This window comes from Salmo trutta, chromosome 12 (assembly GCF_901001165.1).
Source record: "Salmo trutta chromosome 12, fSalTru1.1, whole genome shotgun sequence".
Lineage (NCBI taxonomy): Eukaryota > Metazoa > Chordata > Actinopteri > Salmoniformes > Salmonidae > Salmo > Salmo trutta.
In genome coordinates, this window is record NC_042968.1 from 81,274,989 (window position 1) to 81,301,012 (window position 26,024).

At 46.0% G+C, this 26,024-nt stretch overlaps 1 protein-coding gene and 1 pseudogene across 1 annotated transcript; one reads left to right on the forward strand and one right to left on the reverse strand.

Moving 5' to 3' along the window:
• Window positions 1-923: 923 nt before the first annotated feature.
• On the forward strand, window positions 924-6,297 carry LOC115202634 (pyruvate dehydrogenase (acetyl-transferring) kinase isozyme 3, mitochondrial-like; annotated as a pseudogene).
• A 3,024-nt stretch (window positions 6,298-9,321) lies between these two features.
• Window positions 9,322-13,710, reverse strand: pcyt1bb (phosphate cytidylyltransferase 1B, choline b). Its single transcript, XM_029769899.1, has 8 exons — window positions 13,509-13,710; window positions 12,628-12,727; window positions 12,035-12,151; window positions 11,745-11,896; window positions 11,014-11,092; window positions 10,722-10,864; window positions 10,355-10,543; window positions 9,322-10,094 (listed from the first exon to the last, which is right to left on the reverse strand). Exons 1-8 carry the CDS (start codon window positions 13,587-13,589, stop codon window positions 9,849-9,851), a joined length of 1,107 nt encoding a protein of 368 aa, XP_029625759.1. The 5' UTR covers window positions 13,590-13,710; the 3' UTR covers window positions 9,322-9,848.
• Window positions 13,711-26,024: the final 12,314 nt, after the last annotated feature.

A 26,024-nucleotide genomic window follows, 5' to 3' on the forward strand; every position in this document is an offset into this window, starting at 1 on the left:
ACAGGCACTACAGGATAACAAGATCTATGCAGGAACAAACGGCTTGAAATGCCGACTGACAGAGCAGAGGCTACGATCTGGCAGCGTGGAAGTGGCAGGGCTGAGTGTTTGTAGAGGTCTTGATTATGGAACATGTTGCAGCTGGTGGGGATCTGCTCTGACTCCAGCACACCTGTCTCCACTCACACAATCAGATACACCCACACAGAGAGAAGGAGAGAGCACTGGGGGAGTGGCAGGTTAGGGAGACAGGATGAGAAGTAGAGGGCGTGGCAGGGGCAGATGTAACAGGGTGTCAGGTAAGGTAGAGATGATATGATCCTTAACTAGCCTCTCAAAGCACTTCAGGAAGACAGAAGTGAGTGCTACGGGGCGATAGATATTTAGTTCAGTTACTATTCCTTTCTTGGGTTACATCGAAACCTCAAATAATATCATATTTTTCTCCCTGGTCAAGGTCTATCAAGCAATTGGACTTCGGTGAGTATAGAAAGAAGTTCTGCAAGAGTTTGAAAATCATGGACACAGATATGCTATAGGGTTGCCACTGTGTTGAAAATAAAACGGGTGGCTTTTACTCTATGGCAGTTCCACGATACATCAGTGATGCTGAGACCCACTTTTTCACTTAAAAAAAGTATATTTTTAACAATTGCCACTGAAAATGTCACTAAAACACATTTACTTGAGGAACAGTATCGATGTAAAGTTTGGTAGAATGCCATTCATAATCTCCCTCAGTTTTTTATGTGACCACGTTTTCCAAAAACTCTGTTAAATATCTACTCTGAATTTAGATTCAAAGATGTCTGCAGAAAGAATGGGTGACATGACCCAGCTATGACATGACACTCTGAGTTTGAAAAAATCTCTTTTGGCTATCGAACTACAGTAAATGAAGTGGTTCAACACCGGGTGACAGAATGACGGTAACAGAATGACATCTTGGGTCAATGTACTGTGCCGTATGCACTACCCTCCCTCTGTTACGCCTTGTGGTCGGATGCCAGGAAGTTGCCTTACCAAGCGGTGATGCAGCCAATCAAGATGCTCTCAATGGTGTAGCTGTAGAACTTTTAGAGGATCTGAGGGCACATGCCAAAATCTTTTCAGCCTCCTGAGGGAGAAGAGGCATTGTCATGCCCTCTTCACAACTGTGTTGGTGTGTATGGACCATGATAGATCCTTAGTGATGTAGACACAGAGGAACATGAAGCTATCAACCCACTCCACTACATCCCCATTGATGTGAATTGGGCATACTCGGCCCTCCATTTTACGTAGTGCACGATCAGCTCCTTTGTCTTGCTGATGTTGAGGGAGAAGTTGTTGTCCTGGCACCACACTGCCAGGTCTCTGACCTCCCTCTCATCATTGCCGGTGATCAGACCTACAACCTTTGTGTTGTCTGCAAACTTAATGATTATGTTGGAGTCATGCGCTACCACACAGTTGTGGGTGAACAAGGAGTACAGAAGGGGACTAAGCACGGACCCCTGAGGGGCCCCCGTGTTGAGGATTAGCGTGGCGGATGTGTTGTTACCCTTACCACATGAGGCCATCCCATCAGGAAGTCCAGGATACAATTGTAGAGGGAGATGTTCAGTCCCAGGGTCCTTAGCTTAGTGATGAGCTTGGATGGCACTATGGTGTTGAATGCTGAGCTGTAGTCAGTGAACAGCATTCTCATGTATGTGTATCTTTTGTCCAAGTGGGAAAGGGCAGTGTGGAGATGCAATAGAGATTGCATCATCTGTGGATCTGTTGGGCTGGTATGCGAATTGGAGTGGGTCCAGGGTGTCTGGGATGATGCTGTTGAACAAAGCATTTCATGGCTACAGATGTGAGTGCTACACTATGTTACCTTGGCATTCTTGGACACAGGGACGATTGTGGTCTGCTTGAAGCATGTAGGTATTACATTTATATAAACTAGATTTAAACTCAATATCACTTTTGAAATACAATATAGCCTATTAACTTGTCGACAAATTAATAAATTATACTGTATGTTGGATTCACATCTCCAACCCAAAATAAAAGGTAAAGAATGGGATTAATCCAGTGGCTCAGATGGAACTATCCAAGCAGCAGATGCAGCTCCTTTAAATGTTGATATTTGGTTGGGTTTCCAACCAAACACAATTCAATATCACTTTTTCAATACCGTAAATAGCCTAAAGTTAAGGCCATCTTACAAACTAATGTAACAGTATTTATTCAACCTTAAAATGAGTAACACATCCATGGCCACATTTTGAGGTTACTATAACTATACATTTCTGTAACGGTTGTCGTCGGATAAAGCGGACCAAGACGCAGCGGGGAAATGCGCACTCATCTTCTTTATTAATAGGACAAAGAAGGAAAAACCAAAATAAACACATACACAAAAAGACACAACGACGAATAACAGTCTGGTAAGGCACAAGGCTATACACAGAACAATCTCCCACAAAACACAAACAAAACACATACCTATATATAGGACTCTCAATCAGAGGCAACTAAAAACACCTGCCTCCAATTGAGAGTCCAACACCCAATTACCTAGACATAGAAATACTAAACTAGAGAGAACATAGAAATACAAAAAACATAAAACATAACCCAAAACTACTAAATAAATCAAGCACTCTTCTAAACAAACCACCACCCCGAACCACATAAAACAAATACCCTCTGCCACGTCCTGACCAAACTACAATACATGCTATCTTGAACATGCTATTACTGGTCAGAACGTGACAACTTCTTCTTGTGTAATCTTATAAAGTGTGCATGTTCAAGATAGCATGCATAGGTCATTGCAGGTCTGTGGAGATCTTCACAATTGCTGTAATAATCTGCGCAGAATCTCAAACGGCATTGATTACTTGCACTATGTACATTCGGTTCTGGTATTAGACGAAGCACAGTTGTATAAATAAGCAAAATATCAGGTACATCAAGAGCTTTGGGGAGCTGCTGGACTATGAGCACAAGGTGTCCAGCGAGTGAGTTGACATGTACACAATGACACCAGGCACCCACCACATCTTCACCAGCACAGAGACTTCTGAGGGTCCTCACACCATATTTCTCTGTAACAGCTTTCTAAACATCCTGGTCAAAATCCATAACGGGCACAATGACGTGGTCCCCACCATGGCTCAGTGTTTCATAGAGTACAAGCAGAAGTTTGGCTTTGACCTTTCATCAGTAGCAACGCTTCTACATCTGCATTGCTTGCTGTTTGGGGTTTTAGGCTGGGTTTCTGTATAACACTCTGACATCTGCTGCTGTAAAAAGGGCTTTATAAATACATTTTATTGATTAATTGAATACTTTCTGGATCGCTTCAACACCGACAGGATATCCTTCCCATGCTCATCAACCAGCACAGTAAGTACACATCACCAGCCAATAAGCATGTACAGTACTGTGGGCTTTTTATATATGCGTGTCAGAAGTTCAGTCTAAAATCGTGCATTTGTTTGACTTATAGTGGATGTTATGACTTACAGTGGATGTTATGACTTATAGTGGATGTCATGACTTACAGTGGATGTCATGACTTACAGTGGATGTCATGACTTACAGTGGATGTTATGACTTACAGTGGATGTTATGACTTATAGTGGATGTCATGACTTACAGTGGATGTTATGACTTACAGTGGATGTCATGACTTACAGTGGATGTTATGACTTATAGTGGATGTCATGACTTACAGTGGATGTCATGACTTACAGTGGATGTTATGACTTATAGTGGATGTTATGACTTATAGTGGATGTTATGACTTATAGTGGATGTTGATGAAGATCTTGATAAGATGATATTTTGTGTTACAGCACTCATTTTTGGTGATGACAGAACCACCTCCCATCCCAAGCACATTGGAAGTATTGATCCTACCTGCAACATCCCTGAGGTGGTGAAAGGTGAGCAGAATTAAATTAAAGTCATCCTAATCCTTGTCAAATGGTAACTTTGAGTCAGGCTGCATCTGGTAAACAACTTATTGAATTAGTATTCAATGAAGGGTCTATGTTGTGTACACCCTCAGGTTGGTCAATGTTGAACACAATGCCACACACTGTAAGTCTTCTGTGTGTCTGTCCTGCTGCTTCATGACTATTTACCCAGTGTCCTTGTCACGTCCTGACCAGTAAAGGGGTTATTTGTTCTTATAGTTTGGTCAGGACGTGACAGGGGGTATTTGTTTTGTGGTTCAGGGTGTGTTTGTGTATGTGTTCATGTAGAGGGGGTATTTGGTTTATATGGTTCGGGGTGGGAGATTGTTTCTTGTTTTGCTGTATGCCTGACGAGACTGTCTAGTTCGTTTGTTTTTTGTATACGTTGTTTGTGTTTTTCCTTCTTCACAAATAAAAAGAAGATGAGTATATATTTTCACGCTGTGTTTTTGGCCTACACCCTACGACACCCGTGACAGTCCTGCTGCTTCATGACTATTTACCCAATGTCCTGCTGCTTCATGACTATGTACCCAATGTTCTGTTGATTTGTGACTATTTACCCAATGTTCTGTTGATTCGTGACTATTTACCCAATGTTCTGCTGCTTCATGACTATTTACCCAATGTTCTGCTGCTTCTTGACTATTTACCCAATGTCGTGCTGCTTCATGACTATTTACCCAATATTCTGCTGCTTCATGACTATTTACCCAATGTTCTGTTGATTCGTGACTATTTACCCAATGTTCTGCTGCTTCGTGACTATTTACCCAATGTTCTGTTGATTCGTGACTATTTACCCAATGTTCTGCTGCTTCGTGACTATTTACCCAATGTTCTGTTGATTCGTGACTATTTACCCAATGTTCTGCTGCTTCGTGACTATTTACCCAATGTTCTGTTGATTCCTGACTATCTACCCAATGTTCTGCTGCTTCAGGGCAGCAGATAACCTAGCCGTTAAGAGCATTGGGCCAGTAACCGAAAGGTTGTTTGTTCGAATCCCCGAGCTGACAAGGTGGACATCTGTCGACGTGCCCTTGAGCAAGGCACTTAACGTTAATTTCTTCTGTTAGTCGCTCTGGATAAGAGCATCTGCTAAATGGCTAAAATTTACATTTTACATTTACGTCATTTAGCAGACGCTCTTATCCAGAGCGACTTACAAATTGGTGCATTCACCTTATGATATCCAGTGGAACAACCACTTTACAATAGTACATTTATATATTTTTAGGGGGGGGGGTTAGAAGGATTACTTAATCCTGTCCCAGGTATTCCTTAAAGAGGTGGGGTTTCAGGTGTCTCCGGAAGGTGGTGATTGACTCCGCTGTCCTGGCATCTTGAGGGAGCTTGTTCCACCATTGGGGTGCCAGAGCAGCGAACAGTTTTGACTGGGCTGAGCGAGAACTGTGCTTCCGCAGAGGTAGGGAGGCGAGCAGGCCAGAGGTGGATGAACGCAGTGCCCTTCTATGGGTGTAGGGACTGATCAAAAATGTCACATGTAAATGTCATGACTATTTCCCCAATGTTCTGCAGATGCCTATGAGACAGCTAAGATACTCTGTGAGCAGGGTTGCCCCTGAGCTGAAGACAGAAGAGTATAATTGTATGCTTCAATGTAATTAATAACACTGAGCAATATGCATTATAAACTAATTATAGATATGTATGCATTTATGATGCAATATTGGTAAGATAGAAGGCACTGGTGCCTATTTTGTAAATGTCTGAGTATAAGCTATGCTCTTGGTTAGGATGTGGCAGGTTTATTAGCTGGAATGGAAAAGTCATCTGGAATGGAAAGTTAGCCTCATCTTAGAGTTTCTAGAAAAGATTGTGTTCGTACGCACATCCTTAAAAACATAGGTGCTGGGCTAATAAAGAATACCTGAAAAGAACAGGAAGGCCCGAACACTTTATGCTCCCAATTAACTGCTTTATAGACACAGCTTCGATCTGAACTGGATCTTCATCAGGTCGACCAGGCCTCCCTATTCTTTTCAACTCATCTTAGAGTTTCCCATTGGCTTCTGTCTGAAACTGCAAATGTCAGCAGGAGATGCAGCAGATCCAATGAATATCTATTCCATGTGATATTGCATGAAACATGACTACTGTAATGATATAGGAGTAGAGGATGATTGATAAATATTGATTGGCTATATTTCCCATAATCATACATGTCCCTCTTTTCTCAGCCAAGGACCCTTCCAAGGCTATCCGGGTGGTTTATATGCTATCTCACCTGTTCCATATGCTGGTTGATCTCTTCAAGGTGAGTGGTATTTATGTTGTACCAACAGAAAGTTTCTGTAGCCTATCAATTAACTGATCGTAATTTGTACTGTAGTGTATGTGTGAAGTCCTTCCTTATTGCCTGTATCATGTTGTATTTACACTGAGTGTACAAAATATTAGCAACACCTACTCTTTCCATGACATAGACTGACCAGATGACTCCAGGTAAAAGCTATGATTCCATATTGATGTCACTTGTTAAATCCACTTCAATCAGTGTAGATGAAGGGGAGGAAACAGCTTTAAGAAGGATTCTTAAGCTTTGAGGCAATTGAGACATGGATTATGTATGTGTGCCATTCAGAAGTTGAATGGACAAGACAAAAGATTTAAGTGCCTTTGAACAGTGTATGGTAGTAGATGCCAGGCGCACCGGCTTGAGTGTGTCAAGAACAGCAACGTTGCTGGGTTTCTCGTGCTCAACAGTTTGCCTTGTGTATCAGAAATGGTCCACCACCCAAAGGACATCCAGCCAACTTGACACAACTGTGGTAAGCATTGGAGTCAACATGCTCCAGCATCCCATGTGTTTGTCTCTGACCTCCAGGCTCTGTCCAGCGAGTCCTTTGTGCATCTCCCGGTCTTCAACAAGTCAGCGTGGAGACACTACCAGACCGGCCCTGAGCCAGACGACTGGAGCAACCTGTCCTACAGTGACAATATACTGTGTAAAACTAGAAGATTGGTTTGTCATGTTATGGCAGTATGCAATGGATTTCAGTAGATAAAGGGATGATCCAGTTAGTATGTATGTGTGTGTGACTAAGTGTTACTCAGGATGCTAGTAGGTCAGTATTTGAATGCTTGATATTGCAATATGGTACTGTAAGTTTATAAGAGATTATAATCACTTTGGATGCTTAAGAAATGCATAGGGCAGTATCAGAATACCTTGAGACATATCCTACTTTAGATTGGTACAAATGTTTTTAAAGCAAAGGCCTCAAATGAAATTGATTTGGGAAATTTGAGTAGGTCAAATACTCTCAGAAAGGATTGTTTTGTATTTAATATTTAATAGAAACTATTTATGTCATAAAATAGTTTTTTTTACTGTATACAGTGCATTCGGAAAGTATTCATACACCTTTAATTATTCCACAACTTTATTCTAAAATTGACTAAATCCATTTTTTTCCTCATCAATCTACACACAATACTCCATAATGACAAAGCGAAAACAGGTTTTTAGAAATGTTTGCAAATTCATAAAATATAAAAACAGAAATACCTTATTTACATAAGTATTCAGACCCTTTGCTATCAGACTCCAAATTGAGCTCAAGTGCATCCTGTTTTCATTGATCATCCTTGAGATGTTTCAGCAACTTGATTAGAGTCCACCTGTGGTAAATGCAATTGATTGGACCTGATTTGGAAAGGCACACACCTGCCTATATAAGGTCCCACAGTTGACAGTGCATGTCAGAGCAAAAACCAAGCCATGAGGTCAAAGGAATTGTCCGTAGAGCTCCGAGACAGGATTGTGTCGAGGCACAGATCTGGGGAAGGGTACAAAACATTTCTGCAGCACTGAAGGTCCCAGGGAACACAGTGGCCTCCATCATTCTTAAATGGAAGAAGATTGGAAACACCCAGACTCTTCCTAGAGCTGGCCGCCGGCCAAACTGAGCTATCGGGGGAGAAGGGCCTTGGTCACGGAAGGGACCCGATGTTCACTCTGACAGAGCTCCAGAGTTCCTCTGTGGAGATGGGAGAAACTTCCAGAGGGACAACCATATCTGCAGCACTCCACCAATCAGACCTTTATGGTAGAGTGGCCAGACGGATGCCACTCCTCAGTAAAAGGCACATGACAGCCCGCTTGGAGTTTGCCAAAAGGCACCTAAAGGACTCTCAGACCATGAGAAACAAGATTCTGTGGTCTGATGAAACCAAGATTGAACTCTTTCGCCTGAATGCCAAGCGTCACATCTGGAGGAAACCTGGCACCATTCGTACGGTGAAGCATGGTGGTGGCAGCATCATGCTGTGGGGATGTTTTTCAGCAGCAGGGACTAGGAGACTAGTCAGGATCGATGGAAAGATGAACGGAGCAAAGTACAGAGAGATCGTTGATGAAAACCTGCTCCAGAGCGCTCATGACCTTAGACTGGGGCAAAGGTTCACCTTCCAACAGGACAATGACCCCAAGCACACAGCCAAGACAATGTAGGAGTGGCTTCAGGACAAGTCTCTGAATGTCCTTGAGTGGCCCAGCCAGAGCCCGAACTTGAACCCGATCGAACATCTCTGGAGAGACCTGAAAATAGCTGTGCAGCAACACTTCCCATCCAACCTGACAGCTTGAGAGGATCTGCAGAAAGAATGTGAGAAACTCCCCAAATATAGGTGTGCCAAGCTTGTAGCGTCATACCCAAGAAGACTCACTGTGATCGCTGCCAAAGGTGCTTCAACAAATTACTGAGTAAAGGGTCTGACTACTTATGTAAATGTGATATTTCAGTTTGAAATTGTTTATACATTTGCAAAAACGTCAACAACAAAAAAATGGATTCAATCCATTTGAGAATAAGGCTGTAACGTAACCAAATGTGGAAAAAGTCAAGGGGTTTGAACACTTTCTGAATGCACTGTATCATAGACAACTGAACACACATTTAAGCATGTTGCTATTAAGTATTTGTAAAACAATAAAGCCTGGTTTAGACAGTGAAATAGTGGTATTAGTTGTATGTATTTGTGTGGTTCAGGAATCAGAAGTGAGAATGGAGTTTCAACTAAAGAAGTTATCACAGTGCATTCAGTAACCTTACGACCTACACAATAAAATAACAAAAATATGGTAGACTGTGGGCGACATTTTACACACACAGTGCACAAAGTAACCATGTACAGGTAACTACCAAAATAAAGAAAACACCAACATAGTCTCTTACTCTGGCGTTGGGCCACCACGAGCCACCAGAACAGCTTCAACGCACCTTGGCATAGATTCTACAAGTGTCTGGAACTCTATTGGAGGGATGCGACACCATTCCTCCATGAGAAATTCCATAATTTGATGTTTTGTTGATGGTGGTGGAAAACTGTCTCAGGCGCCGCTCCAGAATCTCCAATAAGTGTTCAATTGGTTTGAGATCAGATGACTGAGACACACCCACACACCATGTAAACCCCCTATGCTACTTTGAGTCTCCTCTTTCAAAGTCACTGAAATCCTTTCTTCTAGCCATGTTAGCCAACATAATGGGCAACTGGGAATTTTTATACATGACCTTAAGCATGATGGGATGTTAATTGTTTAATATACTCAGGAACCACACCTGTGTGGAAGCACTTGCTTTCAATATACTTTGTATCCCTCATTTACTCAAATGTTTCCTTTATTTTGGCAGTTACATCCACAAAGTCAAAAATCTGAATCTATCTTTGTCTATGTTTGAAAAACGCATGATTATTGACACATTGAAAATAGTTACAGCTGACAGAAGCATGTCTTTGAGGATGTAAAGACCAAGCTTCCCTTGTCCTGTATCTCTCATTCAGTCAAGTGTTTCTTCAAGTGTTTCCTTTATTTCGGCAGTTACCTGTACACTCAGTGTTTGCGTGACAGTGCCGTCTCTACTTCTCGTCATCATCCCCCTCACTCATGCTGCTGAGCGAAGTTGAGGGATGGGCAGAGGCACCCTTGGGGTAGGTGGCGGAGGAACGAGGGGAACGAGGGGATTGAGAGGAGGGAGAGGAGGGAGGCGATGGGGAGCGTCCCCTGGTGGGGCTGCTGCTGGGGGAGCCAAGGGGCGAGGCGACGGGCGATGCGTAGGGTGACAGAGCCTGGAGCATGCGCCCACTCTTCTCCTGGATCACATGCTGCTCACAGAGAGGGAGAGAGAGGGAGAGAGAGGGGGAGAGAGGGGGAGAGAGAGGAAGAGATGGAAAGACAGAGAGAGAGACAGCATGATATGTTTGGTTATTGTTCGTTAACTGAGTGTTTTTTTTCCTAAACTACTTGTTCATATTGTCCAGTCACTTACTTCGAGGAATGGGATCATTACTAACCATCTTCCCCTATTGACCTTTCATGCTTCCTAACATAGTATCTATCTATTGTGGGCTAAAGGTAAACTTACCCACGCTCCACCTGGACCAAACGACTCCAGGAAATTACTAATGAACTCCCGGGACTTCTCCTCCCACTTGTGGATGAGGTCTTGGCTCTTCTCCTCCACCGAGTGCACAAAGTGCTTGGACTTCTCCTCTACTGTCTTCACCGTCTCCTTCATACGATCCACCTGGTTTTGAAGACGGATTTTCTTCTCCTGCACAAGTTAGACATGCGGTTGGCTGTAGGGAATCAGCTAAAGATGGTCTAGTGTTTATCAACCACAACCACCAATACTGAAACAAGCATTCATCTCCCTCAAATGCAAGCTAATGTAACAGATGTTTATTCCAACTTAATTCATTGTTCTAAGGTAATTATGATGTCATTCTTACCCTGATGAAGCTAACGTTGAGGTCACTGGCTGTGTAGCCTCTCTGCAGGTTGCGTCGGACATAGAGGTCGTAGTCTCTCACTATCCTGGTGATGAGGTCAGATGTAGAGATGCCGTCTGTCCTCTGTGTGGCCACAAACATCCCTGAACCCCAACAGAGAGAACAGTGCTCAAACACAGTCAAGACAACACAGGTAGTGACAAATAGTAGGCTGTAACTCAGCAAACACACACAGACATAATCTCGATTGGCTACAGGTTAATGTCTGTTTCAGAGCAGATCAGTTAGTTACCTGCTTCCTTGATGTGTTTGTAGACATCCTCTGATCCAGCAGAGGTGTATGGGATATCATCATGCGCTACAAAGTCAATCTGGGGAAATCACAGGATAGCATTAAGGTGATTTTATTTTTTAAAAAAGGGACATGCTCTATATCAGATTTTAGTGCTGATTGTTAGTAATATTGAGTAATGTACAGCAATGGTCTCCAACCCTTTTCAGTTACTGTACCACCAAGGACATTTTGCTCTGCCCAGAGAACCCTTGAAGTACCCCCTCATTTCCATTTTACCAGTAAGCTTATGGTCTCATGAGTCTTCTCATGTACCCCTGTGGATAGGCCTAGTACCCCCTGTGGATAGGGCCTAGTACCCCCTGTGGATAGGGCCTAGTACCCCTGTGGATAGGGCCTAGTACCCCCTGTGGATATGTCCTAGTACCCCTATGGATAGGTCCTAGTACCCCCTGTGGATAGGTCCTAGTACCACCTGTGGATACGTCCTAGTACCCCTGTGGATATGTCCTAGTACCCCTATGGATAGGTCCTAGTACCCCCTGTGGATAGGTCCTAGTACCCCTATGGATAGGTCCTAGTACCCCTATGGATAGGTCCTAGTACCCCCTGTGGATAGGGCCTAGTACCCCTGTGGATAGGGCCTAGTACCCCCTGTGGATAGGGCCTAATACCCCTGGTTGAGAAACACTGATGTACAGTATATGTGACCCTTGTCCAGAAGTGCTGACCTTATGTTTCTTCAGGAAGTCAGGGCTGAGGGTCCAGGGAGCATCCCGTACCACCTCATCCACATAGCGACAGTGTATCAGGGCTTCGTAGCGCTCGGACTCTGTCATCACCGTGTAGCCCTTATACCGGTGTGTGAGTTCATCACTGCAGACTGGAAGGACAGACACACAAAAACCTAATTTACACCTTGTGCCGCTAAAATGTGAGTTTCGTGATCTGATCAATATGATCCAATCACTATCTGTGATCTATTTTAAAGGCACTTTAAAATTCAAAAGGCATTATTTACCTCCCACTATGAGATGTGTGTTGGGGAACAGGTTCTTGGCTTGCATCAGAGCGCGAGCATGTCCAGAGTGGAAGAGGTCAAAGATCCCATCAGCATAGACTCGGACTGGCCGGATTGCTATAACAAAAGAAAAACGCTAATTTGATCTGTTGCTCTCCACGTTCTCCCAGTCTCCATCCCTCCCTCTGTGACTGCCTCTTACCTCTTCTTATCCTTTTTCCCAGGTATCCTAGCGGTTAAGAGCATTGGGCCAGTAACCAAAAGGTTGCTGGTTTGAATCCCTGAGCCGGCAAGGTGTAAAAATCTGCCGTTCTGCCCTTGAGGCAGTTAACCCCCAACAACAACTGGGTGCCAATGACATCGATTAAGGCAGCCCCCCTAACCTCTCTGATTCAGAGGGGTTGGGTTAAATGTGGAAGACACATTTCATTTGAAAACGTTCAGTTGTGCAACTGAGTAGGTCTCCTCTTTCCCTTGTCATTCCTCACTAATCCCAGCAGGAGTGATCAAACTGGTAGTCACACTGACCTCTGATTAGTCTGACTCACCTGTGATTGGTCTGACCTGGTGAGACCATAGAGTAGATGACTGACCTGGTGTACCTCTCTTGGCTTGGGCGATGGTCAGCTTTTCATGAGGGACCTCCGACTCATATCCTGCTTCCTTGGCAAATAATGCTGGCTCTCTCAGACTCTGAGATGGAACAGAAAACGTTACAGATGTAGGATCTTAATTTGATCACTCTTTTGTTGCTGAGAATCTTCCGGCACAGCAGGAAATGCAAACTGGTAGTGTATTCGAGGTTAAAAAGGCTTCTAAATTTTGTAATTTCCACTTTAAAATGTCCGACTTTGCCCTAACAAAAAATGGATCAACCTCTACAAAAAATATTCCATTAATTATAATCCACATAATAATTCACATTTCCTGTTGCTGCAGGGTTATTTTCCTGTTGTAGCAAACTGTCTCAAATTAAGATCCTACGTCTGTAACTGACCTCATGGAAAGGGATGTCTGTACATAAGTAAAGGCGTGTATATTCACAGTTATGTAAATCATCAGGGCATTAATAAGCATTTGAATATATATGGATTTCTGGCTTCATGCGTGTTTTCCTCTGCATGTGAGAGCTAGTGGGTGGGAGTGTATATGGTTACTAGGAATTATCTGTAGAGTTGTCAGTACACTTTGAACCCTGAACTGTTTGAAATCTGCCCAAGATTTGAGAAAAGACTAACAAAGGGTTTTAAAAAATCCATGTTAATGATTAAGAATGCTTTCATTGACGGTAGAGATCAATTTACCATTCAAAGAGCTATACCATTCCCATAATGCTTTAACATTTACAGTGAAAATATCAGAACATTTATTGAGGAATAATTTGTAGCTGCCTATGTTATACAAGTACATTATAGGCTACATTTGTATTTTCAACTTTTTGATATGCCACCTCTCGGTAGTCTGACGGACTCACCTTGCGGGGTCCCCCCGTGCGTTGCTGTTGGGGCTGCTGTGACCCCCTGGTGGCTCTGGAGCCGCGTCTCCTTCCCACCATGCTGGAAGTTCTGTTGCCTTGTTTACCTGTCGACTGGTGCCTCGTCAACCTGGTCGTCCTCCAACCCTGTCAGTGTTACACTTCTGGAATCTATGAGGGAGTTTTAAAGTTTGTATGTTGCTGGCTGGTCTGACCCCAGTGACGCGAAAATCTAACGTGCAAAGTTCAAGCCAAGTTGGTAAGAGTATTAGGGCACTTCAGGGCGCATCTCTTTCATCAGCTCTGTAGAAGACACAGGGTGGATCAGGAGTTCCCCATGTAGGCCTAAACAGACCTTTACAATAGGACTGTCCTCTTATTTTTTGGTGTAGGCCTAGCTTATATGTTAATGTCCTCATTCTGTTATCAGCCTCATTATTGGCTCATCCATTTGAAATAGATGTTTAACTTTGTCTCATGGAATAATGTCAGTTTATTTTTAACACGATATTTCCTAGTTTCATTCATAGAAATTGCTCCTAAATATGATCTGACTGAGGCAACCTTTTGACCCAAACATAATAGTGGGACAAGTTGTTCATGAGGCAGCCTCAAGGTGCCTATCTATCAACTGATTATGCAATGTTTAGTGAAAACTCATTCCCTCAAACAACGTCATTAACTGGCCATGCGACACGCCTTAGATCGTAAATCCACTTCATCAAGTTTCCCAAATCACCTCAAGCATAAGGGCACTATGCCCTTATGCCTGAATCAGCAGCACATGGAGAAAACAGGTTTTATTAGCCCACTGAGCTTCAGGCCTTAGCTCAAGGAGCTAACAAGTCTTCAGGCAAGGTTAATCATTACATTTTTTTGTCAATTAGCAGATGTTCTTATCTAGAGCGACTTACAGTAATGAGTTCATACATTGTCCCCTGTGGCTCAGTTGGTAGAGCATGGTGCTTAACGCCAGCGTTATGGGTTTGATTCCCAATGCTGGACCAGTACGAAAATGTATGCACTCACTACTGTAAATTGCTCTGGACAACAGAGTCTGCTAAAATGTAAATACATTTCATACTTTATTTTTTCTTCTCCATACTGGTCCACCATGGGAATCAAACCCACAACCATGGCGTCACAAGTGCCATGCTCTACCAACTGAGCCACACGGGATTATCATAAGTCATCATGTAAGCATGGCTCATTGAACCACCTCTGTTTTGACCTCTCCACAACAGAGTTGTGGTCAATTACAGTTATGTTGTTGAGGTTGAAGGATGTTAATTATCAGTAAGGCCTCTCAGAAGTTTAGAACACTGTCTAGGATGGATGGGTATGTAGAATCAGCAGGGGATGTCATGGAGGCAGAACTCTCTGTGGTCCTGAGTTCCAGCTCCAGCATACTGTAATACAGACCATGATTTCATACCCTTTTCCTTGAGGGCTTGTAATTCAGTATTTATGTGATGGATGATAAAATAACTATTTCTGAAAAGTTCAGGCCATATGTATGTGTTATTAGTTAATAAGCACACCATTCGCTTCACATTGTTTAAATGAAATGTGCCAGTTCCAAGTGTAAATCTTGTCTCCCTCCATTGTAGTTTCAGACCAGTGGAGGGCAGTAGAGCACTAGTCTACAGTTGTGCAAGAAGCAATGCCTTTGGAAAGTATGGCGCCAGCTGGCAATTGGAAACACAAAGATACAAGACTGGTTGAATGTAGACTGGTTGAATGTAGACTAGTTGAATGTAGACTGGTTGAATGTAGACTGGTTGAATGTAGACTAGTTGAATGTAGACTGGTTGAACATTAACTGAAATCTTGAGACCTCAGAAAAGACATGGATAATGAAACCAGGCATCTAGTAAATCCTGACCATTGATGCTGGTCCCTGCTGCTGCTGACATGACCAGGTTGTCAGTCAGTCTTGGTGGGTCTGGTCTGTGGGAGTGACATCACCCCAGTGGACACCTGTTCTGTAGGGGGAGGATGTGGGGGGGATCCTTTTATCTGCTCTATCGGGTTGGGAGGCCCTGAGAGGGAAGAATGGGGGGTGTCAAACAGCTGCGTGTCTCTCCTTGATTAATAGATGGCTTATGGAGGACAGACAGTACTGGGGCTGCTGAGCCTGGATCAAATGGGACAAATCAAGTGCTCTGGTCCTCAGTATCTGACTGGTCGCCCTGTGTTAGTTCAGTGTCCTCAGTAAAGCGTTTGGTGGTGTTATCAGATTAGATAACTGAACACTGTCCATCTTTTCCAGCTTTCTCAATTAACAGCTTAGCGCTCAAATCAACAAATGATGGTTAACTTAACAGCCGGGCCATTTAGCTAGATTATAAATGTTCTACTAGCTTATCCAATTAAACACAACTTTTCAAGGTTATCAAATGAACAATGAGATGATCCTATTGGCCCTATCCTCCCCAGAGTCCCCTCCATACCCCTCCATGCCCCTCCATACCCCTCCCTCTATGCCATAGTCAGGGAGAGGCAGTGACGACAGGACCTTTCTTGAGAAATGTGAAACTAGACAGCGCCCAGCTCTCAACAATGGTGCTCATATTTCGGCCAGCCTTGTTCACGGTATGGCTTAATGGCTCCTGGGCAAGGAGATCTGTCCCTCAGGACCAATGTGTGATTGTAGAGAGGGAGATGTTGTTGAAGGAGATGCTAGGCTTCAGACAGACTGTAGTTCCCTGTGGACTGTTTGCCATTTGACTGGCTGTCAGAGTAGCATTAGGTCTGTACCTCTGAAGATGGTAGTATGGGTAATCCACTTCCAACCCTTAACCACATGAATCCTTTTTATTGTATGGTATTGTATAGAGGGATTTACATGTGTTGAAGCAACGATGAGTAGAAGGGAGGGTTTGTATGTGATTTTGTGGCTACATGCATCCATATCAAATCATATCAAATCAAATGTTATTGGTCACAAACACATGGTTAGCAGATGTTATTGCGAGTGTAGCGAATCTCCACAATAAATGCCTAATACACACAAATCTAAGTAAAGGAATGGGATAAGAATATATAAATATAAATATATGGATGAGCAATGACAGAGCGGCATAGGCTAAGATGCAATAGATAGTATAGAATACAGTATATACATATGAGATGAGTAATGCAAGATATGTAAACATTATTAAAGTGTCTAGTGTTCCATTTGTTAAAGTGGCAAATTATGTCAAGCCTGTATGTAGCCAGCAGCCTCTCTGTGCTAGTGATGGCTGTTTAACAGCCTGATGGCCTGATGGTAGCAGGGTGGCCTGATGGTAGCAGGGTGAACAGGTAGTGGCTCGAGTGGTTGTTGTCCTTGATGATCTTTTTGGCCTACCTGTGACATCAGGTGCTGTAGGTGTCCTGGAGGGCAGGTAGTTTGCCCCCGGGGATGCGTTGTGCAGATCGCACCACCCTCTGGAGAGCCCTGCGGTTGTGGGCGGTGCAGTTGCCAGACCAGGCGGTGGGTGATACAACCAAACAGGATGCTCTCAATTGTGCATCTGTAAAAGTTTGTGAGGGTTTAGGTGACAAGGTACATTTATTCAGCCTCCTGAGGTTGAAGAGGCGCTTTTGCGCCTTTCTTCATCACACTGTCTGTGTGGGTGGACCATTCCATTTTGTCCTTGATGTGTATGCCGAGGAACTTAAAACTTTCCACCTCTCCACTGCTGTCCCTTCAATGTGGATGGGGGGGTGCTTACTCCCTCTGCTGTTTCCTGAAGTCCATGATCATCTCTTTTGTTTTGTTGATGTTGAGTGAGAGGTTATTTTCCTGACACCACACTCCGAGAGCCCTCACCTCTTCCCTGTAGGCTGTCTCGTCGTTGTTGGTAATCAAGCCCACTACTGTTGTGTCATCTGCAAACTTGATGATTGAGTTGGTGGTGTGCATGGCCACGCAGTCATGGGTGAACAGGGAGTACAGGAGGGGGCTGAGCATGCACCCTTGTGGGCCCCCAGTGTTGAGTATCAGCGAAGTGGAGATGTTGTTTCCTACCTTCCCACCTGGGGGCGACCCATCAGGAAGTCCAGGACCCAATTGCACAGGGCGGGGTTGAGACCCAGGACCTCAAGCTTAATGATGAGCTTGTAGGGTACTATGGTGTTGAATGCTGAGCTATAGTCAATGAACAGCATTCTTACATAGGTGTTCGTCTTGTCCAGATGGGATAGGGCAGTTTGCAGTGTGTTGGCGATTCAATCATTTGTGGACCTATTGGGGCGGTAAGCAAATTTAAGTGGGTCTAGGGTGACAGGTAAGGTGAAGGTGATATGATCCTTGACAAGTCTCTCAAAGCACTTCATGATGACAGAAGTGAGTGCTACAGTGGGATAGCCAATTAGTTCAGTTACCTTTGCATATGATTGTGGCAGTGCATAGGTAGCCACATTTTCTGTCCTAAATGCATGCAGGCATAAGTGATTGTGTGGGTAGTGTGTAAGTAGTGAATCTGTATGTGTGTAGCACAGGAGGCTGGTGACACCTTAATTGGGGAGGACGGGCTCGCAGTAATGGCTGGAGCAGATTTGGTGGAATCTTATCAAATACAGTGCATTCGTAAAATATTCAGACCCTTTGACTTTTTGGCAAAACTGTTTTGGTTACGACATGATTCCATATGTGTTATTTCATAGTTGTGATGTCTTCACTATTATTCTACAACGTAGAAAATAGTACAAATAAAGAAAAACCCTTGAATGAGTAGGTGTTCTAAAACGTTTGACCGGTAGTGTACATATACTATTTGACAGCCACAAGGCACCCATATCTCAGAGAAAGAACATTAGTTCCATTACATAGCAGTAGTAAAAGATCCTTTGTAAAGCAACATTCTTTCAGTGTTTGTTTTAAAATTGAGAGAATAGGGTCGGCTCTAGCATGTCTAGCTACTGTTCAGGCAGTGCTTTTCTTCAAAGAAGGCCTGGCGCCCCCACCCCCAAACCCTTGTGGCGTTTTTGAGTTGAGGTGGCAGGCTGGCATGTCCCGGGGTATCCAACCTTGTCTAGCATGAGAGCTACTTTTGATATTTATTTATTTTCGCAAAGTACAATTTTTTTTCTAGCTTTCAAATATACAAATTCTTCTCTTTTCCTCTCCCCTTCAACCCCTCCCCTGGTCCTTAGTGTACAAGAAAAAGTAGTGCACTATGTTTTCTGTCAATATACCTGGTAAAATAATGGTTAATAAACATCTGTAAAGAGGGGGGCTATAAAATCTGTGAATTCTGTTTTATATTTAGCCAAATTATGTTTTCTCAGTTTTATTTTTCCTGGTTTTGGATTTGTGCTAGTTTTTCACTCTCAAAATTACAACTGTTCATAGAGAAAAAAGGAAATTGGATGTTCTGATGTCAGAGGACTTGAAGCAGCAGGAGGGGTGAAGTCAGGCGCAGGAGACCAACGTCCGTGAACACACGTTTAATAGGCAATAGTCCAAAAACTGCCAACAACATGTAGGTAGGGCAAAAATACAAATACAGAAAGAGCCCGAAAACAGCATAGGGGTGTAGCCCAAAACACGCAGCCTTACATACACAAAAGGCAGAGGAAAATGCCTTAACCCCAACCTAACCAAACCAGACAAAAAACAATCACGCACAATACCAAGATGTCCTCCACCGGTACCCAGCACCTCTCCTCCTGACCGTACCCCTCCCAGTCCACGAGGTACTGCAAGCCCCCTACCCGGCGCCTGGAGTCCAAGATGGACCGGACTGTGTACGCCGGGGCCCCCCCGATGTCCGGGGGGGCGGAGGGACCTCCTGTACCTCAACGTCCTGCAGTGGACCAGCTACCACCGGCCTGAGAAGAGACACATGAAACGAGGGATTAATACGATAATAAGAAGGAAGCTGTAACCTGTAACACACCTCGTTTATTCTCCTCAGGACTTTATATGGCGGCACAAACCGCGGACCCAACTTCTAGCAGGGCAGGTGGAGGGGCAGGTTCCGGGTTGAGAGCCAGACTCTCTCCCCCGGGGTGAACATGGGGGCCTCACTGCGGCGGAGGTCAGCGCTCTCCTTTTGTCGTCCCCTGGACCGTTCAAGGGATTCCTGAACGGTGTTCCAGGTCTCCTTAGAGCGCTGGACCCAGTCCTCCACCGCAGGGGCCTCAGTCTGGCTCTGATGCCAGGGCACCAGGATCGGCTGGTAACCCAACACACACTGAAAAGGCGACAGGTTAGTAGAGGAGTGGCGGAGAGAGTTCTGCTCCATCTCGGCCCATGGCACGAACCTCGCCCACTCCCCTGGCCGGTCCTGGCAATAGGACCGCAGAAACCTACCCACATCCTGGTTAATCCTCTCTACCTGCCCATTACTCTCGGGGTGAAAACCTGAGGTCAAACTGACCGAAACCCCCAGTCGCTCCATAAACGCCCGCCACACCCGGGACGTGAACTGGGGGCCTCGATCAGAGACGATGTCCTCAGGCACCCCGTAGTGCTGGAAGACGTGGGTAAACAAGGCCTCCGCGGTCTGCAGGGCCGTAGGAAGACCGGGTAAAGGGAGCAGACGGCAGGACTTAGAGAACCGATCCACAACGACCAGGATCGTGATGTTCCCCTGAGACGGCGAGGGGTCGGTGAGGAAATCCACCAACAGGTGGGACCATGGTCGCTGTGGAACGGGGAGGGGCTGTAATTTCCCTCTAGGCAGGTGTCTAGGAGCCTTACACTGGGTGCACACCGAACAGGAGACATAGAGCCTCACGTCCTTCACCAATGTGGGCCACCAGTACTTCCCACTAAGACCCCACACCGTCCGCTCAATCCCTGGATGACCCGAGGAGGGTAGCGTGTGCGCCCACCGAATCAACCGATCGCGGACACCGAGCGGGACATACTTCCGACCCACGGGACATTGAGGGGGAGTAGGTTCTGACTGCAGCGCCCGCTTGATGTCCGCATCCACCTCCCAGACCACCGGTGCCACCAGGCAGGAGGCTGGAAGTATGGGAGTGGGATCGGTGGACCGTTCCTCGGTGTCGTGGAGACGAGACAGTGCGTCGGCCTTAGTGTTCCGGGAACCTGGTATGTACGAGATCGTGAACTGGAATCTCGTAAAGAACATCGCCCACCTGGCTTGACGAGGGTTCAGCCACCTCGCCGCCCGGATGTACTCCAGATTACGGTGATCAGTCCAGATGAGAAAAGGGTGTCGCGCCCCCTCAAGCCAATGTCTCCACACCTTCAGGGCCCTTACCACAGCCAGCAACTCCCTGTCCCCCACATCATAGTTACGCTCCGCCGGACTCAGCTTCTTAGAAAAGAAAGCACAGGGGCGCAGCTTTGGGGCGAGCCCGAGCACTGTGACAGCACGGCTCCCACCCCAGCCTCGGACACGTCCACCTCCACTATGAATGGCAAAGAGGGATCCGGATGCGCCAGCACTGGAGCATCGGTAAACAGAGCCTTCAGCCGACTAAAAGCCCTGTCCTCCTCCGCCGACCACCGCAACCGCACCGGACCCCCCTTCATCAGTGAGGTAATGGGAGCCGCCACCTGCCCAAAGCCCCGGATAAACCTCCGGTAGTAATTGCAAACCCCAAGAACCGTTGCACCTCCTTCACCATGGTGGGAGTCGGCCAATTACGCACGGCCGACATGCGGTCACATTCCATCACCCCCCCGGATGTGGAAATGCGATACCTCAGAAAAGAGACGGCTGGTTTGGAAAACTCACATTTCTCAGCCTTGACGTACAGGTCATGCTCCAACAGTCGCCCAAGCACTGTGCACTAGAGACACATGCGCGGCGCGTGCGGCGGAGTAGATCAGAATGTCAATGATGTACACCACCACACCCTGACCGAGCAGGTCCCGGAGAATCTCGTCCACAAAGGATTGGAAGATGGCTGGAGCATTCTTTAACCCATATGGCATGACGAGGTACTCATAATGGCCCAATGTGGTACTAAATGCGGTTTTCCACTCATCCCCCTCTCGGATACGCACCAAATTGTACGCGCTCCTGAGATCCAGTTTTGTGATGGAAGCGCACCCCGTGAAATGACTCCACCGCCGTGGCAATGAGAGGTAGCGGGTAACTGAAATCCACCGTGATGTAATTTAGACCTCTATAGTCAATGCACGGACACAAACCCCCCTTCTTCTTCTTCACAAAAAAGAAGCTCGAGGAGACAGGTGATTTGGATGGCCGAATGTATCCCTGCCTCAAGGACTCAGTGACATATGTTTCCATAGCCACGGTCTCCTCCTGAGACAGGGGATACACGTGACTCCTGGGAAGTGCAGCGTCAACCTGGACGTTTATCGCACAATCTCCTCGTCGATGAGGTGGTAATTGAGTCGCCTTCATTTTACTGAAGGCGATAGCCAAATCGGCATACTCTGAGGGAATGTGCACGGTAGAGACTTGGTCTGGAATCTCCACCGTAGTCGCACCGATGGAAACCCCTATACATCTGCCCGAGCACTCCTTCGACCACCCCTTAAGAGCCCTCTGTCTCCACGAAATCTTAGGGTTGTGATTGGCCAGCCAGGGGATCCCTAGTACCACCGGAAACGCCGGGGAATCAATGAGGAAGAGACTAATTCACTCCTCATGACCCCCCCGCATTACCATGACCAGTGGCACAGTGACCTCCCTGACCAGCCCTGGCCCAAGTGGTCGACTGTCTAAGGCGTGCACGGGAAGGGTTGGTCCAACTGAACCAGGGGAATCCCTAACTTAGTGGCGACCCCACGGTCCATAAAACTCTGCGCTGCGCCTGAATCGACTAGCGCCTTAAGCTGGGAGTGAGGGGAAAACTCAGGAAAAGAAACTAACGCATGCATATGGCCGACAGGGGGCTCTGGGTGAGGCTGGTGCTGACTCACCTGAGATGTTGAAGGAGTGCTCTGCCTGCCCTCTGGACTCCCGGACGAGCTTCTCCAGCACCAGCGGCAGTGTGCCCTCTGCGACCACAGGAGAAGGCTCCCCCGCCAGTCTTCCTGGCTGCAGCCCCCCCTATCTCCATGGGCGTTGGAGCAGGAGGGCTGGGAGGTGGAATGAGCAGGGCCCGGTTCGGACACCCGCGGGCGTCCAGCAGGTTGTCCAGTCTGATGGACAGATCAATGAGCTGGTCCAGGGTGATGGTGGTATCCCGACAGGCTAGCTCCCGGCGGACGTCCTCCCTCAAACTACAGCGGTAGTGACCTATCAGGGCCCTCTCATTCCACCCCGCTCCAGCGGCCAGGGTCCGGAACTCCAACGCAAAGTCCTGCGCGCTCCTCGTCTCCTGTCTCAAGTGGAACAATCGCTCACCCGCCACTTTACCCTCCGGTGGATGATCGACTGCTGCACGGAAGCGGCGGGTGAACTCCGGGTAGTGGTCCCTGGCCGAGTCCGGACGGCGTTGGCCCATTCCAGGGCTCTACTCGTGAGACACGAGACGAGGACGCTGACGCTCTCCTCTCCCGAGGGAGGGGGGCGGACGGTCACTAGGTACAGCTCCAGCTGGAGTAGGAACCCCTTACACACAGCGGCCGTCCCATCGTACTCCCCCGGGCGCGAGTTTAACCCACTGGGGCTGGATGCTGTCGGCGCTGGTAGGGGCGCAGGCTGTTGAGCAGCCGTGTTAATGGGGGAGGGAGCACTTCTCTCCCAGCTCTCCAGACGTGCCAACACCTAGTCCATGGCGGTGCCCAGACGATGGAGGATGGTGGAGTGTTGGGCAACCCTTTCCTCCATGGACGGGGTTGGTGCTTCCGCTCCTGCTGACTCCATATTATGGGTGCGGGATTCTGTCAGGGGACTCGAAGCAGCAGGAGGGGTGAAGTCAGGCGCAGGAGACCAACGTCCGTGAACACACGTTTAATAGGCAATAGTCCAAAAACTGCCAACAACATGTAGGCAGGGCAAAAATACAAATACAGAAAGAGCCCGAAAACAGCATAGGGGCGCAGCCCAAAACACGCAGCCTTACATACACAAAAGGCAGAGGAAAATGCCTTAACCCCAAACTAACCAAACCAGACAAAAAACAATCACACACAATACCCAAACCTAAACAGAGAGACTAAATACCCCCCCCCCCCCCCCCACTAACGATCTAACACAATACAGGTGCACACATAAACCAGACCTAACCAAAAGAAAATGAAAAGAGGATCGGTGGCAGCTAGTAGGCCGGCGACGACGACCGCCGAGCGCCGCCCGAACGAGGAGAGGCGCCACCTTCAGTCGACGTTGTGACATCTGAGTCCATGTCAATGATTAAATCACATCAGAAGACCATTTTTTTTACATCTGGAAGAAAACTAACAAATTGCACATCTAGCAAGTGAGGAATGTCCATCTAATGTGCAGGGCGAGTGATGGTTCTGTACTGCTGCTGCTCATTTCATGGCAAAGTAAGCTAATAACAAATAATATATAGAAATGATATACTTACTCATGATATACTTCTGCCAGGTAATCCTACTTAATTTAACATTTCATTTAGAAGGTTTTGGTGAAAGTATTTCTGTCAACCCACAAGATTGTTATCACATCAACTGGCTACACACGGAGTGATAAATTAATGCGCGAGCCACACAGACAGACAGGGGCAATATTGCTGGAAATGAATTGGAAGATATTGTGTTAAGTTTGGCTTTTTAAGCCAATAGTGGCTAACCAGGGGTGGGATAGTGTCAATGTTGTGTTGATTAGTTAGTAGCTGGGAGCTTGTGGTTGTCTGATACTTGGGAGATTTGTTTATGTTAGTTTGCGGTAGAAAACATGAAAAATTGCTTGTACTTTTAGAATTTTTTGGCGAGCTAATCATATGTGGGCTGAAAGCTACTGGTAGCTGGCGATCGACCTGTTGGAGACCAGCTGCTCTAAAGCATGCCAATGATGTTGGGCATGCAGGGCAGCAGATATCACAATTACATTCTATTGTTGATGGTGAACCAGATCTTTCCACAGTGTTTAAACCAAAATGGGTCCCTACTTTTATTAATGGTGGTTCCATTTGCTTCTTGGAAACAGGTTATATGGTAACCTGCCATCTAAGTGAATTGAATGGCCTATTGGCACTGAAATGTTCCCCAATGAGATGGCCTACTTCAGAAGGCCAAAGGTTTGTTTAGTAAAAATACAACACAAACAGCAATGATTATTGAGGCATTATGACCCTGCTCTAATTTCTACTTAGAAAACGTTCAGTGTGACACAATTAGCACCTCGGGCCAGGCTTGATCAACCCTCTCTGACCCAGCAACACAAAGATGTTGAACATGCCGACTGCCGGATTAGATACGAGAGCCATCCAGGAGCTAACTCTGTGCTGCAGCACACAGCCAAAAACATACAGCCAAGCAAGACCATCACACCACCTGTATCTACTTCATCACCACCACAAGCTGTATGTACCCTGATGTCTCCAGTGATCCAGAATTGGGCTTTATCTGGTGGTAACCTAGGTCTAGGACCCTGGTTGAGTGTAAGAGTGTTAGGCCAGTAACCAAAAGGTTGCTGGTTTGAATCCCTGAGCTGACTAGGTGAAAAATCTGTCGATGTGCCCTTGAGCAAGGCACTTAACCCTAATTGCTCCTGTAAGTCACTCTGGACTAAAATGTAAATGCAATCCCTCCAGGGTAATGTGGGTTAATACTCCCCTAAGAGGGCAGTGTAGTGATGTTTAATTAAGTTAAGTTTATGACTAATGGCTCTGTGCCACTGGACTGTGGAACACTGTGAGAAGTCTGATTTCTGACCTCTTGGCCACTGGACACCGGCCACAGAGTTAAATTAGACCCATTATCTGTCCGTGGACCTGCCTCTGTTTGAAAATGTGGACCATGCCTATGGCTATAACTCACCCAGGGCTGGGACAGGAGGGGAGGTAGAGGTGGAGGGGCATGGAGGAGAGATATGATCTGAGTAAACATTTTCCCAAGCACATGTTCGTCTGCACTCCCAGATTATGTACTCTCTGTTGTCAGAACCACAAAACGTGTCGTTTGATATTTCTGGAACAAGATATAATGGAAAATCACGTTGCCAGTATGTATGTCACGACTCCCACCGAAGTCGGTCCCTCTCCTTGTTCGGGCGGCGTTCGGCGGTCGACGTCGAACCATCGCCGATCCACTTCTAGCCATCGCCGATCCACTTTTCATTTTCCATTTGTTTTGTCTTTGTCTTGCACACCTGGTTTCAATCCCCCAATTACATGTTCATTATTTAACCCTCTGTTCCCCCATGTTTGTTTGTGAGTAATTGTTTGTCTTGTATACGGTCCGTTATTGTGGGCTCGGTATCTTGTGTTGTATTTTTGTGAATACTTGAGTAAACACGTTGATTACTCATATCTGCTGTCCTGCGCCTTTCTCTCTACACCAGCTACACACAGGACATTTACAATGTATTTGATATGCCATAGCTACACAGGAATGGGGTCAGACTCATTAAGGATTGGGCTGTCGCTTCATGGGACAAAATGAAATGAGGGTTATTGGATAGTGCTGGTGCTTGTATGGTATGAGGTGGATGTATAGGTTATACC